General features: G+C 28.3%; 6 protein-coding genes and 1 pseudogene across 8 annotated transcripts; 3 read left to right on the top strand and 4 right to left on the bottom strand.

The window, feature by feature from the left end:
- Positions 1–496: 496 nt before the first annotated feature.
- On the top strand, positions 497–1,361 carry LOC113363663 (mitochondrial inner membrane protease subunit 1-like). 2 transcript variants are annotated; one of them, XM_026606144.1, is made up of 2 exons: positions 497–723; positions 787–1,361. In XM_026606144.1, the coding sequence occupies exons 1-2, from the start codon at positions 616–618 to the stop codon at positions 1,147–1,149; spliced, it is 471 nt and encodes a 156-aa protein (XP_026461929.1). In that variant the 5' UTR covers positions 497–615; the 3' UTR covers positions 1,150–1,361. The 2 variants fall into 2 exon arrangements, with proteins under 2 accessions (XP_026461929.1, XP_026461930.1); XM_026606145.1 differs by having other exon boundaries at positions 562–723; positions 792–1,361.
- LOC113385425 lies at positions 1,221–4,008 on the bottom strand. The gene is made up of 6 exons (XM_026623275.1): positions 3,847–4,008; positions 3,487–3,616; positions 2,223–2,402; positions 1,960–2,094; positions 1,747–1,884; positions 1,221–1,288 (listed from the first exon to the last, which is right to left on the bottom strand). The coding sequence occupies exons 2-6, from the start codon at positions 3,605–3,607 to the stop codon at positions 1,221–1,223; spliced, it is 642 nt and encodes a 213-aa protein (XP_026479060.1). The 5' UTR covers positions 3,608–3,616; positions 3,847–4,008.
- An 885-nt stretch (positions 4,009–4,893) lies between these two features.
- LOC113370149 (F-actin-capping protein subunit alpha-like) lies at positions 4,894–6,447 on the bottom strand. Its single transcript, XM_026610819.1, has 4 exons — positions 6,163–6,447; positions 5,893–6,026; positions 5,621–5,824; positions 4,894–5,528 (listed from the first exon to the last, which is right to left on the bottom strand). The coding sequence occupies exons 1-4, from the start codon at positions 6,410–6,412 to the stop codon at positions 5,247–5,249; spliced, it is 870 nt and encodes a 289-aa protein (XP_026466604.1). The 5' UTR covers positions 6,413–6,447; the 3' UTR covers positions 4,894–5,246.
- A 173-nt stretch (positions 6,448–6,620) lies between these two features.
- Positions 6,621–9,173, top strand: LOC113370127 (annotated as a pseudogene).
- An 83-nt stretch (positions 9,174–9,256) lies between these two features.
- Positions 9,257–11,901, bottom strand: LOC113370138 (nicalin-1-like). The gene is made up of 8 exons (XM_026610808.1): positions 11,647–11,901; positions 11,087–11,274; positions 10,596–10,925; positions 10,329–10,538; positions 9,996–10,259; positions 9,770–9,919; positions 9,479–9,699; positions 9,257–9,398 (listed from the first exon to the last, which is right to left on the bottom strand). The coding sequence occupies exons 1-8, from the start codon at positions 11,813–11,815 to the stop codon at positions 9,257–9,259; spliced, it is 1,674 nt and encodes a 557-aa protein (XP_026466593.1). The 5' UTR covers positions 11,816–11,901.
- Positions 11,902–11,940: 39 nt separating this feature from the next.
- Positions 11,941–15,679, top strand: LOC113370158 (BAG family molecular chaperone regulator 2). 2 transcript variants are annotated; one of them, XM_026610837.1, is made up of 5 exons: positions 11,941–12,069; positions 12,196–12,333; positions 12,534–12,676; positions 15,114–15,226; positions 15,338–15,679. In XM_026610837.1, the coding sequence occupies exons 2-5, from the start codon at positions 12,200–12,202 to the stop codon at positions 15,560–15,562; spliced, it is 615 nt and encodes a 204-aa protein (XP_026466622.1). In that variant the 5' UTR covers positions 11,941–12,069; positions 12,196–12,199; the 3' UTR covers positions 15,563–15,679. The 2 variants fall into 2 exon arrangements, with proteins under 2 accessions (XP_026466622.1, XP_026466614.1); XM_026610829.1 differs by having other exon boundaries at positions 12,035–12,125.
- On the bottom strand, positions 15,620–21,300 carry LOC113385415 (focadhesin). Its single transcript, XM_026623265.1, has 13 exons — positions 20,991–21,300; positions 20,471–20,677; positions 20,167–20,338; positions 19,548–19,836; positions 18,876–19,423; positions 18,579–18,799; positions 18,268–18,471; positions 17,851–18,134; positions 17,273–17,481; positions 16,970–17,206; positions 16,616–16,888; positions 16,008–16,550; positions 15,620–15,787 (listed from the first exon to the last, which is right to left on the bottom strand). Exons 1-13 carry the CDS (start codon positions 21,257–21,259, stop codon positions 15,626–15,628), a joined length of 3,618 nt encoding a protein of 1,205 aa, XP_026479050.1. The 5' UTR covers positions 21,260–21,300; the 3' UTR covers positions 15,620–15,625.
- Positions 21,301–21,379: the final 79 nt, after the last annotated feature.

The following is a 21,379-nucleotide window of genomic DNA, read 5'->3' as shown; positions in this document are numbered from 1 at the left end:
CTTAATTTTTAATTTGTGGATGTTCTTGTTTTAGTTTAAGTGTGAGAATTAGCAAACAAAACAATTATAAAATATATAATTTATACACTGAATAGATTAATTGAAAATATCATGCATTATGCATGATATTAATGAAATTCATAAGATTTAGCATATAAAAAAATTGTTAAAAAATAATTAATAAATAAAATATAGTTCTTATTTTGTATTTACGTGTGATCATAATATAATATTGAAAAATAGATGTGACCTATCATTTATTTTTCACTTATGTGAGATCTTTACAGCATCTATATTTAAAAGTGCCTTTTGCTTTATTATGTTAATTGTTGGTTGCAGTACTGAGAGCTATTAGGCATCTCCGCGTTAGCCAATGCTTTTAATTTTTTTTTATACACAAATGAAGATTTTAATAGGAACTATTTTGACAGTAATTCAATTGACATTTCTACATAATTAACCTTAAAGTTTTTTCAGTGATTTTTTGTTACTTTTTGTATAGTTTCGACGGACAATAACATGATATTTATAGTTAAAAATTGTTTTAAATTATAAATTATTAAATAACACATTCAAATTATTAATCAATTGTTAAAAATTACAAAATAGTTGAATATGAAAATGAAGAAATATATTAGTAAAATTGCCACAGTTTTGGGGTACACTATTCAATACGGTTGTATAACACATTGCATTTGTGAATATGTCGGAGATTTTGTTATTGTAAGTATATGAAAACAGCAAATATCATACCTTTTCAATATTGTTTTACTCATGCTTATTAAGTGCAGCGGACCTTCAATGGAACCAACATTATTATCAAACAATATATTGTTCACTGAACACATTAGTCCGAAAATGAATTTGTTGAAAAAGGGGGACATTGTTATTGCAAAATCTCCATCAAACCCTAAGCAATACATTTGCAAAAGAATAATTGGGTTGCCTGGTGATGTCATTTATCATCCTGCATACGTAGGATCTGAAAATAATGAAATTATACCTCGTGGTCACGTTTGGTTAGAAGGAGATAACTATAAAAACTCTTCAGATTCAAGAAAATATGGACCTGTTCCTTTAGGATTAATTAGAAGCCGTGCTGTTTTTCGAATATGGCCATTTCAGGACATCAAATATTTAAAACCTTAATTTGTTGATAGTCTATCTTTTAATAGAAAGTTTATGATTAAGTGACATTGTTTAAAGCAAATAGATGATATTTATATGATTTTGTAGTATGTCATCATTGAATATCTTATTTCTAAATTGCACAGACTGGCAAACTTGTCTATTGAACACAATTGCCATTAATGAATAAATATTGTTATATCTATATAATGAAATATTTTTAGTAAATAGTTTGAAATATTAAAAAAATCCATTCTATTAACTTATCACAAAAAAAATGAAGATGTACGGACAAGAAATTTTTGAAGAAGAAATTTATTAAAATTTTGTTGTTAGCTTATTTCCATTTTTCAATAAAGCTGTTCAAATGGTATATATATATATATATATATATATATATATATATAAAACATGTATAAATATGTAAAAAGTTTCAACAATAAGTTTAATAGTTGTGCAATACAATAATGTGCATATTATTATATAATTATTACGTATATATTATATAATTAACTTAAAATGTATAACTTTAGTTATCGATGATAAAAATTTTAGACTAATCTTCATCAAAAATAATACTTCCATAATATTTTGAACTATCTCTGAAAGAAAATAAACCTGCAGTTTCAGACCAACAGTAATCAAAACTATTAGGTATTAGTACACTCAATAATTGCGGAAATGATCCAAATTCAACATACTTAATTTTATCTTTCTTCAAGTAGCTGATTGAACTTAATATATTGGTTATTTTATCTGAAATGATTCGAAAACTTCATATTTGTAAAAGGTTCATAAAATCCTGTAATAAATACAAGTACTTCAAAATACCTATTGAAACAATATATTTCTCCTCTGGTGTCGCTTGCAACACATCGGTAGTATTACAATCTTGCTGTTCCTTTTTATTTTGACAAATTTCTTCAGAGTCTTCAGGATCTGCCTTTATAGTATTACATATTAAGTCTGAAAAGTAATAAATATTCAAAATGAACATATAAACATAACACCATAATAAATATTCAAAATATAAACATATAAAGTATTTCATTTCAATCTTAAAGAATGTGTCATTCTATATATTATGTGCTTACTTTGTGAATTTGCAACACTTTTATTTCTTTTTCGTTCTTTTTTAGAACTTTTATGTTTCTTCTTATTGGTTTGATTTTTGGTGATATTAGATTCTTTTGCTTCCTCAGAAGATTGAGCTTTAGTTTTCTTTTTTTGCTTTTTTTTTTTCTTAACTAAATTTGAACTCAAACATTTTGGATCTGCAATTATATCTTATTAAAATCAAATATATATATAACATTACATTTTACACTATGTTACAATTATAATTAAAAATTCTTTTAGTGTTCAAAAGCTGATTTAGACCCTAAAAACTATGCAGTTTTTTTAAATCCAAAAGCGTCAATATTGTTATCTAAAATAAATAATTAATACTTATTTAAGTTAACTTAATAACATTGAATAATCAACTGAAATAACAATACACTGGGGCCTCGCTTTACGGCCTAGATACGTTCCGCAAAACTTGGCCGTAAAGCGAAAAGCCGTATAACGAATCAATTATTCTAATACGTATTCATACAAATTCAATGGGATCGGTTCCAAATTTAATAAATATATAATATGGTTTCATCCAAAATGCATTTTATTTTTTTATTTTGTTTAAATTATAAACATATCTAACAAGAACATAAATTTTACATAAAATAAAAAACTTCAAAAACATTACATAATTTTCAAATAAAATGAAACAACTAAAACCTACAGATCACTGTCACCATCATTTTGCGCTGGTGGGTTGAAAAATTTGTCTTGTTTGTTTTGCCTTCTTGTCTATTTTTCCTTTAGTGATTTATAACAGTTAATGGCTGAGTTAATTCCTCGATACACATAAGCGCTACGTTCGATGTCAGGATCGTTTTCAAGGAAGATGTTTATACCTTGTTCAAAATATGAAAAAGCGCTCGACATGATTTTTGATGTTAGCTGTTTGGATACAACAGGTTCTGTATCTTCATCAATTGCCGGCTCTGCTTGCAACTGAATGAGTTCCTCATATGAAAGGGGTTCCCTATCAGTTGCAAGTAGATCCAGCACATCAGATTCGTTTAAATCTTCAAAACCGAGATTGCGCAATATATCGACATAGAGAAAAAAAGCCGTTATAGCGAAACATTTTAGGCCGTATATCGAAAACGTACCTTAATTAAAGAGGGCCGTTATAGCGAAAGGCCGTATAAAGAGCGGCCGTATAGCGAGGCCTGGGTGTAATTAATTATATAAAAGTAAATATTTTATTTAACACAAGAGTATCTACTTGCTAGTGCATTATAAAAAAAGTACCATTTTCCTCATTCGATGAAATAGATATTATGCTGAAACTAGAAATTGGTCTTACTGGAGGTTCAAACAAAAGACGTGCTATGTGATCCGAATTATCAAACCCATTTTCCAAAAGCTCCATTTTTAAATCCTAAAATACAGATAAATGAATTATTATATACACATAAAAAGCGACATATTGAAACAATATAGAAGAATAATGTATGTGAAATATTATATATATATATATATATATATATATATATGTATATATATAATAATAATTTTATTCTATATATGATTATTATATTGTTTAAGATTATCATAGATAAACAAGTATATCTGTATTACTAATTGAGAATAGGTAGTTATGGTACTTACATATATTGGTTTATTTCCTAAACACGAATAATGACATTAAAAAATAAAACTAGCAATAATAATGAAACAAATCCATCAACATGTCTTTTTAATCATTTTATCAGTTGAAATAGTTGTATTCATCGGTAATCTAAAAATTAGTTTGACAGATCTTTAAGTATTTTGCGGTTGGTGACTGTCTAGGGTTGGTGACATCAAATTGACACCCAGTGGCACCCATCAAAGTGACACCCAGTGACACGATTGACATTTAAAATGTCAATCAGAAAATATGAATTGCCAAATATACAGTTAATCAATTTTTTAATTATACATTAAGGCGAAATTTTTTCAAACATTAAATATTTTCAATAATGGTGTGTGTACCTTGTATTTTTATCCCTGTTCTCCTTTTTCTGTGGAGATTATTTGTACAGCCACTATTTTTAAAATTTGTATGGAATCCTTGGGCGAAAAATGATGACGATTCCAAAAACAAAACACCTGAATTTCCTTTCACCTGTGCTGGAGGAGTTTGCAAGTTTAATCCAAAGAAACCTGTTGAAAATATAACTGAAGAAAATAACAAAAAGAATGAATAATAACTGTGAATACCTCGATGCATTATAGATTTTAGTGATTGGTTTATATATATATATATATATATATATATAAAAAATTGTTTGCATACAATGCATTAATTTAAGTTTAGATGTTTCTATTTATAGTGTATCTTATTCCAGTGATATGCTTATTATATTATAATTTATAATAACAAGTAAGGCTGTTTGTGCACTGAATCGACCTAAATCATTAATTTTAACTATGCTGCAATGTATAGAATATTAAAATAAAAATAAATAATCCTGTTTATTAATCATTGATTTTTATTTACAAACAACATAGAGTATGCGCAAGTAAAATTTCACATACAATGGTTTACTTTGGAATATCTGGTCATTATTAAACCAAAAACCATGAAAATTCATAATCAACATGTTGAATATATGATTAAAATATTGTAAATAGTGTAAGTTGTTCTTTAATCATCGCATGAAGATATTTGCACAGTCTATGATTTAAATATTAGAAATTATTATAGTACATTTTAATTTTATAGCAACATTAGACACTTTCACAATCTACTTTAAACATTATCTAACAGGTAATAAAGTGATTTTTTTATAAATATCTGTAATAAAACTAATTTCAAAAATTTGTCATTTGAAAGTCTCCATCAAGTATCTAATCTTTTAATTGAACACATCATTTTGGATAGAATGTATCAATTTAATTTTAATGCAATAAATTGTGCAGTTTGTTACCATAATTGTTTTTTTTAGTAAGAAGTGCTACAATTAAAAAATAAAATGCAAAAAAGCACCTCAGATTACATTTGGGTATTTAACAATATCTGGATATCATTGGCTTCTTAATTCTTTTCCAATACTGTAAGAAATCATTTTATTCCAATCAATTTTTGTTCTTGTCACTGGAAGTTGTCTTCGCAAGGCTTTGAATGTTGTGTCAGACATAGTTTGATAATTTTCAGAAATTGCTTTCTGATAGCAATGCTCAGACTCTTCAATAATTCTAATCACTTCACGTGCAGTATTAGTATCAGAAGATATTACAACTGCTTCTTTTATTTCTTTAGAGCTCACTAACTGAACATTTCCATCTTCATAATAATGAACTTGCACCTATAAAATTTAGTAATTAATTATATTTAGTAAAATAATTATCAAAAATTAATGTCAAAAACTACTATAAATCAGACACAAATTATAATAACCTTAAGTATTCCTCGTAGTTCGGCACTACCACCTGAAGGATTAATATTTAAAATCCACTGAGATCTCCATCGGCCGTTCCAATAGTTATTGGGTTGAAATTGATGATCTTCCATGCAAGCAGTTATTGCAGTAACTCCTTGGCTAACTTTGCCAAACACAGAACTAACACCATGTTTATAGTGGCTTGCACAATATGCTGTCACCTAAGAAAGAATTACATATACTAAATAAATATATTTTTATTAATGTGAGTTATTTTGCATTTGTTTACCTCAAGATCCAAAGCTGAACGAAGAGCTTCACATGATGATTCTGGTTCATGATTTTGCAAATCAGATGCTTCTTTTCGAAGATGATCATACTTGAAAGATTGTTTGGAACGGGCATCATAAAATCGACCATTACCTAGACATATATAAAAATGTCATCAATTATAGCTTTTAAAACTAGTATTTTGAATGACACAATTATTTAAACTTTCATTATGTACATTCAAAAAACTTTCAAAAGGCTATATGTTTTAAATTAATTAAAATCTCACCAAGATCATTATATTCTGTTATTAACACCTGATGGTCTGAGTTGTCAATTCGGACGGGTGTCATCTGATCCTTATTGTACTGAGCAAAGGCCCCAGAGGCACCCTCTTTGAGTAGATTATCATTATTCAATAATTCCCTAACGTCGTTAAAAACTTCATTAAATTCTCCAGGTGGAGCGTGGAGTATAAAATCTGATACTATCCTAACTTTTTCTTGGTCACTTATTAATTCGTCACCATCCGCCGCCATTGTTAATAGGTTGGGTTTAAAGAGAACTGAAGCGATTGGAGTCAAAATTGATACATAATTTAAGCCAAAATGTGTTCAAACATTTCTTTTATAAAATGCAGATATGTTGCCGAACGCTGACATAGACATTATCATATTGGTGAACCTGCTTAACACTGCAGCAGAACTGTCATAAAAGATGTTTGATTAACTTGAAAATAAACAATTTTCTTATATTTGTATATATTTAGTAATAAAAGTGGCATATAATATATAACAATGCAACGAAAAAAAATAGCATTTGGGAAAATTGGATCAAATTTTATGAGGGGATCTGAAAACCGAAATGATATTGTTATACAGAATGGCTTTGGAAAATTTGGGGGCACCAGCACTAATTCCGTTGAAACTGAAAGTATTCCACAGGATCCTGAAACTCAAAAAGTTAAAGAAACTATGGGATTACCGGGTTTGGCCGCAAAGCAAAAACTTTTGATGTAGAAGAAATGAAGGTGAAACAAATTCATCAAACTGTTAGAGATAAAACTAAAGATATAATTAAAGATAATACTAAAGATAATTCTGAAGAAGAGAGTGATATTGTAGGTCCCTTACCTTCCAATTTAACATCTGAAAATGCTGATAAAACTGTGGAATCCGATAAAAGTGAAGACAGTTATGATGATTTAAGTGACTCAGATGAAGATGATTCTAATGAAAAACTTTTAATAAACCGTATACCTTTATCCATGAGGTGAATATGAATCATGGCACAAAAGTGTTGTTGCAATTGCTGCTGATCCTTCAGGAGCTCGGCTAGCATCTGGCTCAATTGATTACCTTCCAATTTAACATCTGAAAATGCTGATAAAACTGTGGGAATCCGATAAAAGTGAAGACCGTTATGATGATTTAAGTGACTCAGATGAAGATGATTTAATGAAAAACTTTTAATAAACCGTATACCTTTATCCCATGAGGTGAATATGAATCATGGCACAAAAGCTGTTGTTGCAATTGCTGCTGATCCTTCAGGAGCTCGGCTAGCATCTGGCTCAATTGATTATAATGTATCTTTTTGGGATTTTGCTGGTATGGATAAACTCTATGAAGTCTTTCCGCACATTGCAGCCTTGTGAAACGTATCCTATAAGATGTTTAGAATATTCAAGTACTGGTGATCTTATACTTGTAATATCAGGAACATCGCAAGCTAAAGTTCTTGATAGAGATGGTTTTGAAAAAGTTGAATGCATAAAAGGTGATCAATATATGCAGATCAATCGAGAACAAAAGGCCACACAGCTTCCTTGAATTGTGGTTCTTGGCATCCTTCTGTAAAAGGAGTTTTTAACTTGCTCTCAAGATGGTACTTGCCGACTATGGAACCTGAAGAATCCAAAACAACATAAAAATATTATGAAGGCAAGAACCCAAGGAGGTTTAAAAGCAAATCCAACAACATGCTCTTACAATCGTGATGGAAATCTAATTGCATGTGGATGTTACGATGGTTCAATACAAATTTGGGATCATAGAAAAAACTTTGTAAATACAGCCTTTCTTTTAAGAGATGCACATATGAAGAATAATGAAATTTCCTCTTTAAGTTTTTCATATTTAGGATCTTATTTTGCTACTAGAGTTGTGACGATACAATGAAATTATGGGATATAAGATTTTTTAAAAAACCTGTACATGTTGCTGATAATCTATACTCTAGATATGAACAACATGCATTGTATGTTCGTGATGGTTCAATCTAATTTGGGAGTCGATGAACAAACAAAAAATGCCTTTTTTAAAGACACACATTTGAAAATAATGACAATTTCCTCTTTAAGTTTTTCATATTTAGGATCTTATTTTTTGCTACTAGGAGTTGTGACGATACAATGAAATTATGGGATATAAGATTTTTTAAAAAACCTGTACATGTTGCTGATAATCTATACTCTAGATATGATACAACAGATTGTATGTTCAGCCCTGATGATTCAATGCTGATTACTGGGGAGTCGTTGAACAAAGGAAAAAATGAGGCCCGATTGATGGTTTATAATACACACACATTTGAAACTGTGACAGAAGTTCCTGTTACTACTTCTCATGTAATAAAGACATTATGGCATCCAAAACTTAATCAAATATTTGTAGGATGTGGCAACGGGTTGGTAAAGTGCTACTTTGATAATAATATGAGTATGAGAGGTGCTAAATTATGCATTGTTAAAATGCATAGGAAACAAAAGAATGTCGAGAGCATTAGTGAAGTTCAAGTGATAACACCTCACGCTTTACCTATGTTTAGGCAAGAAAGATCTAAAACCACAAAAAAGAAAATGGAAAAAGACAGATTGGATCCAGTTAAATCCAGACGTCCAGACCTGCCAATTACTTCTGGTCAAGGCGGCAGAGTTGCTTCTTCTGGAAGCACTCTTAGTTCTTATGTTATTCGTAATTTGGGTTTAAGCAAACGAGTTGATGATGATCAAGATCCAAGAGAAGCAATTCTTAAGTATGCAAAAGAAGCTGAAGAAAATCCATATTGGATAGCTCCAGCTTATAGCAAAACTCAACCTAAACCAATATTTAGCAGTGATAAAGATGGAAAATTAGATCAAACAGAAGAACCACCACAAAAAAAGTCTAAACCGGATTGAGAAATGTCATTTCAAATAGAGCTATTAAAATATAATAAAGTTATAATAATACATTTTAAAATAATAAAATCCATCATTGTTTATGATATATTTTCAGCTTATTCAGTATAAAGCCCTATGAAACGACATACTACATTTTATCTGAATGATTTGTACAGATGTAATAAATAGACTATGATCATCTTAATAAATAATATAAATTTCAATTAATTTTTGCTTTGGACTCTGTTAATTTACAAACAAAATTATATAATATAGAAAAGTTTTGTATGAACAAATAAATAATTCCTAAATATGCAATAATAGCAATAGTAAGAACCAAATCGAATATAGCTGGTTTAACCCTGAAAATAAACATTATATTTAAGGTGAAACAGTTTAGATTAGAAAATACAAAATTGATGTCTATAATATATGTACATACCGATAGATATTTAATATTGCTTTAGAGCCTTCATACAACATGAATTCTGGATCCCTTTTATCTGGTGTTAATACTGTAGCTTTAACATCTTTCAAGTATTTACTCATTCCTTCTTTTAAAGCTGAAACAAGAGCATTATTTTTATCACAAAGCAACTGGGCAGATCTTGGTTGCTTTCCAATGTATTCCATCCAAGATTTCAAAGAGTCCTTTTCAACCTTCTATAAAATTTAATTAATTAAATAATGCATCCAAAAATAATAAAATATATGCTATAAAATTAATATTTACCAGTGAATTGCTAAAAATTTGACTTGAAGAAATATTATATATCTGACTTGCTAACGCATCAGCAATTATTTGAGTATGTAAAGCTAACTTTTCTATAGATATAGTGTCTGTACGGTCCAATATTGTTGATCGTTTTTGATCCTTATAATTCTAGATAAAATAACATTTTCTTAAATAAATGACATTAATTCAGTAAATATCATTTGATTAATGAATAAAGTGATACCTTTATTGTTGATAAAGTAAAAGCAGGTAATCTGCGAATACTATATCGCTCATGTTCCCAAGCCAATATATCATCTGCAAGATTTATTTTCTTATGTATACCTTCAATTGTCACCTGATTATTTGACTGATATTTGCCAGCAGCTAATTTGAGTTCTTTATAAAAGATGTTTACTGGTGTGTTCTCTTTAGGTGGCTTCGATACATGCATATACAAAGAGTTTCCTGAGGCTACATTATCTAAACACATTATATAAGTGGCGTCCTAAAATACAGAAAATCTCATAATTGATATAATCTATAATAATTCTATAAAATAGTCAAATTTACATACCTGAATGATAGAACCATCAAGTGAATCTAATTGGTCTTCAAGCCATTTCTTGCTGCCCATGTAATTTAATTTACCCCCACCGGTTAATAAAAATACTAAATTATAATGACCAACTGTATTAACATTTGAATATAAATGGGAAAATATCCTAGCTAATTCTAATAAAACACTAGCACCAGAAGCATTTGAATCAGCACCCATTGACATTTCCTGAAAAACATTACTTGTTCAAATATTTTACGAATTATATTAATTTCATGAACTTACAGGTGCAACCCCGAGACTATCATAATAAGCTACAATCGCAATAGTTGGCAGTTTTCCATCAGATCCTGGTTGGCCATTTAAATTTCCTTGCAAAGTTACAACTTTAATATCAGATTTTTGTGCATGGGATCCCCCGGATACTACTATTTGATATCCATTAGCAGCAACAGAATTTATTATTGAATCAAGAGCTGGTTTAGATTTATCATCTATGCTTCCTACATCATTAATATCATTGAGTATAGAATCAACATCTTGAGACCATGTAGTAAAATATACAGGAATTGAAACATCTTGTGTAAGCATAGATCCTTCTAATAACATAAGAACCTGGAATATAAAATTCATGATAAAATAAATTGCTTATCTTATTGAATAAAAAATATAATTTATAATAATGAATAATAGAAAAAAAAAATATATATTAAGTTAAAGGAATGCATAATATATATAATAAATAACAAATAAATGTGAAAATGTATAACACAAACCTGTTTTTCTTCTACTGTTAAATTATTCAAAGTTTCTGGTAGTACAATAAGTAATGCACCAGCTTTGCTTTGCAAATTATGAAAAATTTCAACTGTTAAATCCTGCAAACTGACAACAACACAATGCCTTGATGTTCGATACCCCTCTAAAGATCGTGCTTCTAAATTTATAGCAGAACTCCGACAACCTATTACAATAATTATTTAAATAATTTAATATGTAAATGAATACATAATAATTTCATAATATTCCTTAACAATTCAGGGCTTAAAGTTATAGTTTAATATTTTGCATAATTTGTAAATGAACTTCAAATATAATTTGCAGCTTTTAACTTATCCATTTATTACATTAATTTTATTATTAACATACAAAAAAAAATCGAGGTAACAATGTTTAGCCCTTAATAAAGTAAAATGACGTGGATAGATGCAATAAAAATCCTTCCAAAGGATTACTTTTCACTACCTAACCTATACAAAATGAAAGATATTTTCTGTGGGATTTTTCGGATGGAATTTTATTCTACAAAGATTTAATAATATATAAATACTCTTACCGTAAGTATTTCCATGTAAATCGTATTGATGCATGCGGTAGGCACTAAATTCATGTGAGGATAAAACTGGAGTCGGTGAAATAATTATAAAAATAGGTAGAGCAATTAATAAATAATAAGGTAAATAGCCTTTAAAAAGCTCGGAAAATCCTTCAGCGTCTTCAAACATTTTAATTTCGAGTGAAATATATGTATAAATATAATTTGAAGCACTTCAAGATTATTTTGACAACCACCTGACTAGAACGATTGGTAACCATTTGAATATATGCACGCATTTCACAGCAGGGTTAACAATAATCAAAACGTAATTACAGAAGTTGATTTTTTGTCTTCTAAGTTTTATTTATCAAATACAATAAATACTGATATTTTTGCTGACAATTCTTTAAATATACTGTATTATTTGCTTTCGATATCTTGGTATGTATCATTTCTCAGATAATGTGAAAAATGGACGCAAATGCCAAAATTACAAAGTATTATTGCAAAAGTTTTATAGTTAGATATTCTATATACATAGTTAGAAAATTACAATTTATTTTTTAGAGTTATGGAAGTTGAAGGTTCTGCATGCATTCCACCAAATACTGAAACTAATATTCCAGGACCAAGTTCTCCATCAGCATTGACAGGTTTACCTCGTATAGATGAAGCTGAATCTGATCCAGCCCCTCCAAAAGAGAGGTATATAATTCATATAAATCTCTCATTTTAATTTTTAATAAAATACATATCTAATATCTTTTAGAATATATTTACACACATACATAACTTTATTGATAAATAAATATATTGAAAGTTATGTTGATCAAAAATATATTTTCAATTTCATCCTTTTCTGTCTATCATATCATTCACAAAATTAAAATATTATATTTAATTAGGTTTTTCAGTCTTTTGGATCAGTTAGAAAATCATGTAGAACGTTTAAGAAGAGAGGCTGCTCGACTGGAAGAGGAAAGAGATGGATTGCTTGCAACACTTGATTCTTTGAAAAATTCAGAGAGCATGAGTGACTTAGATGAATGTAAATATTAATATTAATGTTTGTATATATATATATATATATATATATATATATATATATATATACTCAATAGATAAGTCCTGGATTTTTTCAATATATTTGTTTCCTTTCCGAACAGTAAATCGAATAATAAAAAATTTGTTTTTTGAATTAATTTTGTGTGTATACATACATGTATATATGTAATAATTTATACACATTCATATATGTGCTTGTATGTATGTTTTTGTATATACACTATATACATTTACTTGCGTTTATGTTCGTGTATATAATTGTATGTACATGAATATATAAATTGTATGTACATGAATATATAGAATTGTATGTGCATGTAGGTGTGTATATGTATGTACATGTATATATACATAATAATATTTCTCAGAATTTGCTTAGGCAATAGATTCCCATTTTTCAAAAATTACCAATACAAGAACCATAAAAATTATTTTTGCCTAAGTCCGTATATATTTCTTACATCTGGCCAACAGAATTCCATTACAGTGTGTTACAAAGTCTCGTGAAGTTAAAAACATTTACAAATATTCTCGGGAATGAACAAAAAAAATTAGTGTTTTTACCAAAAGATATTAGTGAATGGATATATAAATTATTACAGGTAAATAATTTTTGCTTCTCAATTTTATATAAAACTTTTAAAATTAGTTAATTTTCATTACTCTTTACACTGGTACATAATTCATTCCTTTATAATTTTTCTAAATAATCTGTAAAACCATCATTAATTAATGTTAGTTAATGGTTGTCAAAAAAACATTGTCTTTGACAGAATAAACCTGACGATGGAACGTATCTAGTTCCAAAATGCCGTTATTAAACATCTTCAAAAAACAAATTGTTTTTTATTATTGGATTTACTGTTCGGAAAAGAAACAATCAATATATATCTTCTATATATATATATATAAAAATAAGTCGGGTTTTTCTTCCTGACGAAATAACTCCAGAACGCACGAACCGATTTCGACAATTTTGCATTTGTTGGAAAGAACTCGGGCTCCGCAAGGTTTATAGCTAAGAAAATTAGTGGTGCATGGCATCGTGCCTTAATGCAAATTGCTGGAACTTCACGCACCGTAATTAAAAATTCGAGTAATGACATTAGTGAGAATTATCAGAATTATGCTTGGTTAAGTCAACGAACAATTCTTGCCGCAAAGTATAATGATGTACACGCACTGAATTTCACCATTCAATCAAAAATTGCTTGCGATTTGGTTTGACTTCAAACGAATGCAATTTCCAGTTCGCCTTGCGTTCGCAATAACAAGTCGCAAGGCCAATCGCTTAGTGTTTGCTATTTTTAATTTCAAATAGATTATTTAGAAAATCATTGTTTTTCACATAGGCAGTTATACGTTGCCTGTTCACGAGTTAGAAAACCATCCGCTTTGTTTGTGTTAACGTCAGACCCAAAAAACAAAAAATGTGGTTTCCAAAGATCACTTCCATGAAACGGATAATTTGGGGATTCACTTTCATTTACTTAGAGAAGTTCAACTAAAAAACACTTCATTTTTGTTATCGAAATAAATTCATTACTGTTGTGCAATAAAATCATATTTTTCCTTTTCAAATATAAAACAAACAAAAAATTTCTTCATCGTTCTCACGAAAACATCTGGTGGCGAAACGGAGTTCGTTGGGTTTGCTAGTATATATTATATATTATTATATATATATAATACATAAAATTTAGATTTATTTTTGTTATAATTGCCATGATCTCTCATACCAGAACAATTGTCTGACTGAGATACAGTATGTACAAATTATATCAAATATAAATATATATATATATATATATATATATATATATATATATATATATATTAACAAAGTCTAGTAATCGGGCACAACATCAATAAAAAACCTGAATTTCTTTCAGAAATTTACTTTACATCCATATGTTTCAGCTATAATCCTAGCCTTCATTCAGTGGAAAAATTAGTTAATCTTAGTGTTAAATTGGAAGATTTTAGTATTCTATGGTATCAGGATATTGTAATCTATATATCATTATATGAAGATATATCTTCAACCAGTCTAAGAACAACACATATATTACACACTATTTGTGATTTTTTAAAATTAGTACTTTGTGAAAATATTGTTTAATTACAAGTTTAATGTTTATATTACATAGTGTAGTGCATTACCATATCCTGATGCCATGGTTTATTAAAATCTTCCAATTTAATACTAAGATTAACTAATTTTATCATTGAATGAAGGCTAGTATGCACGTAAAATAAATTTTTGAAAGAAATTCAGGTTTTTTATTGATGTTATACCCGAATACTAGACTTTGTTAATACATATGTCAACATCAAATTCAGAATCATACAATATATATATATATATATATATATATATATATATATATATATATACAACAATATTTTACATATTGTAGATGAGAAAGATGAGGTAATTCGTTACTGTGACAGAGTTTTATCTCGATGTCACACAATAGAACTGACAATTCGGACAAATAGAGATATACAACAGGAAGAAGCATTACATCAGGTAATTCTTAATGTAATTTACCAATAATATTTTTTTTTATCTTACCTTGGTATATTTTAAATTTCAATAAAGTGTTTGATATTTTTGATATTCAAAACCTGTAAATCATAGGTAAATGCCATTATTGACAACATTGTACTGACTGCCAGATCAAATTGGAATGAATCTAGAACCAAATGTGAATCATTCCTAAATGCTTGCATTTCGCAACCTGGTGGGCCAGTAGACAAAACATTTGAGAAAGTTATTTTGGGCTGTGCGTTAGATGATCAGAAAAAGATTAAAAAACGTTTACAGGGTTTGATTGATTATTTTGATAAAATGAGTCAAATGTAATTATTTTTTAATTATAAAAAACTACATTCCTTATAAAACAAAATATATTTTTATGTGATGTATTTAACGAATCTTGAAGTAACTTTCTTGTATCACTTTACTCCAAAGATGTTTTTTTCCAAATGTTTCATGTGATTTAGAAGCAATAAGAGCTTTTTGAAAAGCGTTTAGATAATTTGGTGCTATCATTGTTGACAATGTCATGAAATACAGCCATTCAATGACCTGAAATTATAATAAGTGTTGTATGAATTAGGAAATTATTAAGTTTGCACATAAATGACAAATTAATAAATTATTTATTTTATATACTTAAAAAAAAAATGCACTTTATTATCTTGCAAAGATCTCAGGATGAGTTATTGATTGCTTATACTTTAAAATGTATAAAATTTTGATGTCAAATAAAGAATAAAGCTCAAAAAAAAAATGATTGTTTCATCACCTGTTCTATTGTATCTTTCCATCGAGCTTGTTTACTAAGAATACTAATCGCTACTGGAAACAATTTGAATTTAATAGAAAAATCTATTGGTTTATTTGATACTAAGTAAAAAGCACCACTCAAAGATTCTAAAGTCACCATAAGCACATCACATAAGAAGTGTAAGCCATTCTTAGGCGGAGTGTTTGATTTATCATTTTTCAACTTTACTAATTCTGCCTGTGTTTGTCCCATCAGCTCCAAACACCAATCACAGTTTACTGGCAACAAAGTTTCATCATGCCTTTGTTGCATGACTGATATTATTTTGTTTAAAATATAATTTTGTTGTTCATTGGATTCAGAAACACCAGCATCAATAATATCATTCAGCCAAATTAAAGCTTTTTCATCATTTTTGTGCTTTACTGACATTGCTGATCGAATGATCACTGCTTTGCAAAATTTAGTTGCTGAGGTTTCCCACCAAATAGTAGGAGATGAAATGCGATCAAAATATAAAATTGGTAGTTCTAGACAACAATTGGTAAGACTTGTAAATAACTAAAAAAAGAAACTGTTCTTAGGTAAAACAAATATTTGATAATACTAATAACGGATGTATTTACCTTATCATCTTGATGGATTTTATCTACTAACATTTCAATGGTTTGTGCTACCATAACTCTATTGTCGTCCTGAATATCCTCAGATATTAAAGTCATTCTGATATGTTCAAGCAATTGTTCAAATAATTTATCATCACTTTCATTTCCATTATTAGATAATGCTTTATCTAGTGAAAAATTTAGTGTATTGACAATGACCTTTTTCAAAGCGTTTGGTTGAAGAAACTTACAGAAGTTTGGTAAATTTTTAAATATGCTTACTATTTCTTCAAACTACGAAAGAGATAAAATTTTGAAATTTATAAATCTATCTAAATAAAGGTGGAGATTATTTCATGGAGATATTCCATTAACCTTAATGTTTTCGGGATCAAAATCATTCAAATAATTTTCAATAAATCTTTTAGCTGAACCTGATATAACCATTTGTTTTGAAGCTATATTAATGCAGTATACTCTATATAGTTCATTATGATGATACAGATCATGAAGGCAACACCAATTTATAGGTGGCAAAGGCTTATCATAATTTTTGTTCAGTATATATAAACAGTGTTCTAATACTGGTTCATTATCAAAATTCTTTTTGGACTGAAAAAATAGTTTTATATAATTGCAAAATAATTGTAAATGTATATGATTACTTGTGAAAATTACTTGTTCTAGGACATATTCAATAACAGCTCGCACAATACTTTTTAAAGGCAAGTTAGAACAATCATTTGGCTCTCCTTTACCAGATGTAACTCTGTATATGCCGCTACGGTATTGTGAAATTTCTGAAGACATCCATTTACTAATTAAATCACTTGCTTTATGAATACATAGCCTATTAATATTTTGCAGAAGTCTTATCCAACATTCACCTATACACAATTATATGATATAATTAATAAATATAAATATATTTGTTTATACAGTGGTACCCCCAATTTACGAGTAACCTGACATACGAGTGTTTTGAGATACGAGCCCCAAACGAGCAATTCGTTGATTTGACATATGAGCAAAATTTGATATACGAGCTTTGAGCAAAATAATAATATGTAAAACGTCTAAGGGCCTTACAATAATTTATAAGCCGCTTTCTGAGCTCTAAAAGTTAGTTGATAAAAACCACCGCAAAAAAGTTGCAACAGTTCGAGCATGAGTGTTGGGAACGAATTAAACTCGTATGGGTACCACCATATATAAAATGTAAACATTATTGACTATTATATATAGTTAATAATTACCCGGCACAAAAGTTAACACTTCTTCATTTTTTTCGGGATTATCCTGTGATGGTTTATTAATATTTAGCAATTTAATATTTTGCTTAAATTCTTCTGGTATATCTTTTAATTGAATATCCTCTATTGAAAATGTAGACAAGGCTTCTAAAGCACTTTCTATTATTTCTTTTTCATTATAGTCAGTAACATATGACCAGAGTTTACTAATAATTTCTTCAGTTAAATTCTGATGTTCGATTAAATCTGAATTCAATAATGGAACCATCCCAAATAGTTTGCAAAGGCTAAAGAATTAAAATATATAGTTTTTCTTTATAACAAAAACGAATGCATTATAGTTAACTACATAATCCAAATTATTACTATCAATAAGGCATTTGCAATAAATAATGTGATTAAGATATTACTTTTACGCACCTCACAATGACACGTGGCCTTTTCTCATTATTTAATCTAGGAGATAAAGCTTGCCATGTACTAACAATATCCACAACTCCAGCCTTACATAAGTAAGAAATTGATTCTAATGCAATAGATGCTGGAAATGCACTTCTTGTATCTGTGCAACGATTCAATAATTGTGATATATGTGCTACTAATTCTGAACCATGATGCTCTGGTCTAAATAGGAGAGTAATATTCACATTATACACACATTAATACACTTTATATTCCATTGTTAAGAATATACTTCATCTATAATGCAAAGTGCAAGCCATATAATTTACCTATTCAAACAAAGTTCTCTAATAGCAACTGCTTTTGCTATATCTATGTACCATTTGCTAGAAGTATCTGTATATTTTTCTACTAGTGACTCTTGTAGGTATGGATAACATCTTATATCAACATTACAAAGTCGCATTTGCAAATCAATACAAAGACTCTGTAATGATATGGGACCCTTCTTCAAACAGGATATAGTATGGACTATTAATGGTATATTTTCCTGAAATGATATTAATAAATGCAAATCTCAAAACTCAGATTTTATTCAAATTAAAATATTTTTCTAATATCCTTACTTTAATAATAGCCATTTCAGGTAAAGATCGTAATAACTCAATTTGAACATTAACATTACATTCGTGAGAAAGCTTATAAAGCACTAATGTCAATAAACTCAATGCTAATCTATTATTTTCTTTTAACCCACTTAATAATAACTTCAATGCTTTTAAAATAACGTCTCCATCAAAATTACAAACAAATATTCCAAATAAATAGGTACGAATTTCGTATAGAAAAGACCTATTATTATTCTGAATTAGATTATCTAAAAAATTATTCAGTGCAGATGTATCTTTCTGGAAAATTATTGATATTTCAGCTAATTCATCATATTTTAGTAAAGTAGCAGAAAAATGTTTTATTGTTTGAAACAATGGATAATCATCAGAAACATTTTTACTGGTAGTGTGACTATAAACTTCAATAAACTGTTTAAGTTCTAAAGCTTTCTTCAAGGAAGTTGTTGTTAGGCATGAAGAATATGCCATCCACTGTAAAATTGATGACACTAAAGTGTGAACTGCAATAAAATTCACTGATTCCACATGCAGTATATTATCACCTAAAATAATTTAAATCAGCTTTAAACCAACAAATAATATATATATATATATATATATATATATATATATCCAAAAACAAATAGAATAGATAATTAGAATGGCTAATCATAATTTAATACTCACATAATAGAATAAGATCATGTAAATAAACTGAGGGACATATACTAATACTTTCAGCCAATATCATACAAATATGATCAACAGCAATTAAAGATTTTTTTTCTTGAAGAACTTTTGATATTATTACTATTGTTGGTTTAGGGTCAACCCCCAATTTTAACAAGTTTGGTACCAATGATATCAAATATGGCACAATTGGCATGTAAAGTTGAGGTAAATCAAGTAAAATTGCCCTCTCTAAAAGCTCAATACACAGTATACTTATAAATGAACTGTTGGACTCCAATTCAATCTGAAATTATAACCTTTTTTATAAAAATCTTGATCATACATCATTAGAAACAGTTTAAATTTAGTATAAAAAAATAATATACTGATGAATGGATAGTTCATCCATAAGGATAGAAAATCGAAATCAACATAATAAATATTAGAAAGGTCACGAAATAAAATTCTGTGAATTGTGGTATGTAACAAATTATGGATTTCAATGTTAATATAAAAGAGGAAAAAATGGGCATTAAATGAATCCATGCAGAAATCCCTTTGAAAACTATCTAAAAGTATTGCTTTCCATAGAATAATTCTAATCATTTTATCTTTTATACATATGGTATAATACCTTACTCCACATTAAAGTTTCTATTATAATTTTTTGGACATGTGTACTGTTTAGCTCTCTTAATAATAACTTCCAAACTTGCAGCCGGTTTTTATTTTCTGTTGGATTTAATGTATTTATTAAAATATGAAGAAGAACTGGCCGAAGAAATTCAATTTGATGTTTAGATTCTCTAAAATCAATAAACGAGTTATGAATATTTGACTGTATACAATTTTATTATGTATTAATAGTTATATATATATATATATATATATATATATATATATATATGATTTAGTAATGTCACAACTGTTTCACTCACAAAGTTTCATCGTTCAAAATAGTATCTATCTGGTTTAAGATGTCATTCCAGGCACATTCTCTTTTCATAAGAATTGTCACAAACGGATGCTGAGAAGAATTTATATTGAAGGGATTTACATAATCTTCATCAACTGAGTTTTTAATCTTATTTTTCATATCCATTATAAGTAGTTGCCCTAGAGCTGAAATCACTCCACTGTAAAATCTGCAAAAATGAATATAAGTAATATGTTTAACTTTTGATTCAGATAATACTGATCTCTTACAAATTATATCGCGATCCAAGTGAACGCTACTTAGGTATATATAGTACTTAATTAGGTATATTCGGCTTCATGTTTTTACCTTATCAATTATGGAAATAGACAGCTATTTCACAAATAAATATCATAATTATATTTTTGTATCTGTATACATAATTGTATCTTGTAAAAAATAAATTGCAGATCTGTTAGACCTTATTTTTCCTACTCGATATAATATTTGTCCTACATATACATATATACATAACAAATTACTTGGATGATAGAGCTGATGATAAAATAGTAGAAACTATGTAATTGAACTCCAACGCGCCATCCTGTGCAAGAATCATCATTCCATGGCAAGAAGTAATACTTAGTAAAGGATTTGATGACATGCATGACTCTTGTAGAAGCTTGAATTCTGCAGAAGTCTTTGCCTTTTCGGACGACTCAATGTTTTTAATAGCAAGAACGAGCTTGGATATTGCACTAGATATTAATATATTGTTATTAGTTTTAAGTTTGTAGTCTATTTCATCCATTTCAATTAAATTATTATTTTAACTCTGTAACATTAATTAAATTAACTCTTTGATGTTATTTCCAAATTTAAAATAACCTCTTTTCAGTTGTCAACTATAATTTATTTTATACCATGTTGG

Source organism: Ctenocephalides felis, unplaced genomic scaffold (genome assembly GCF_003426905.1).
Source record: "Ctenocephalides felis isolate EL2017-DRISC unplaced genomic scaffold, ASM342690v1 CF-g0.4_SCAFFOLD_00845, whole genome shotgun sequence".
In the NCBI taxonomy this organism is placed as follows: Eukaryota; Metazoa; Arthropoda; class Insecta; order Siphonaptera; family Pulicidae; genus Ctenocephalides; species Ctenocephalides felis.
This window is presented reverse-complemented; position numbering and strand designations above follow the sequence as displayed.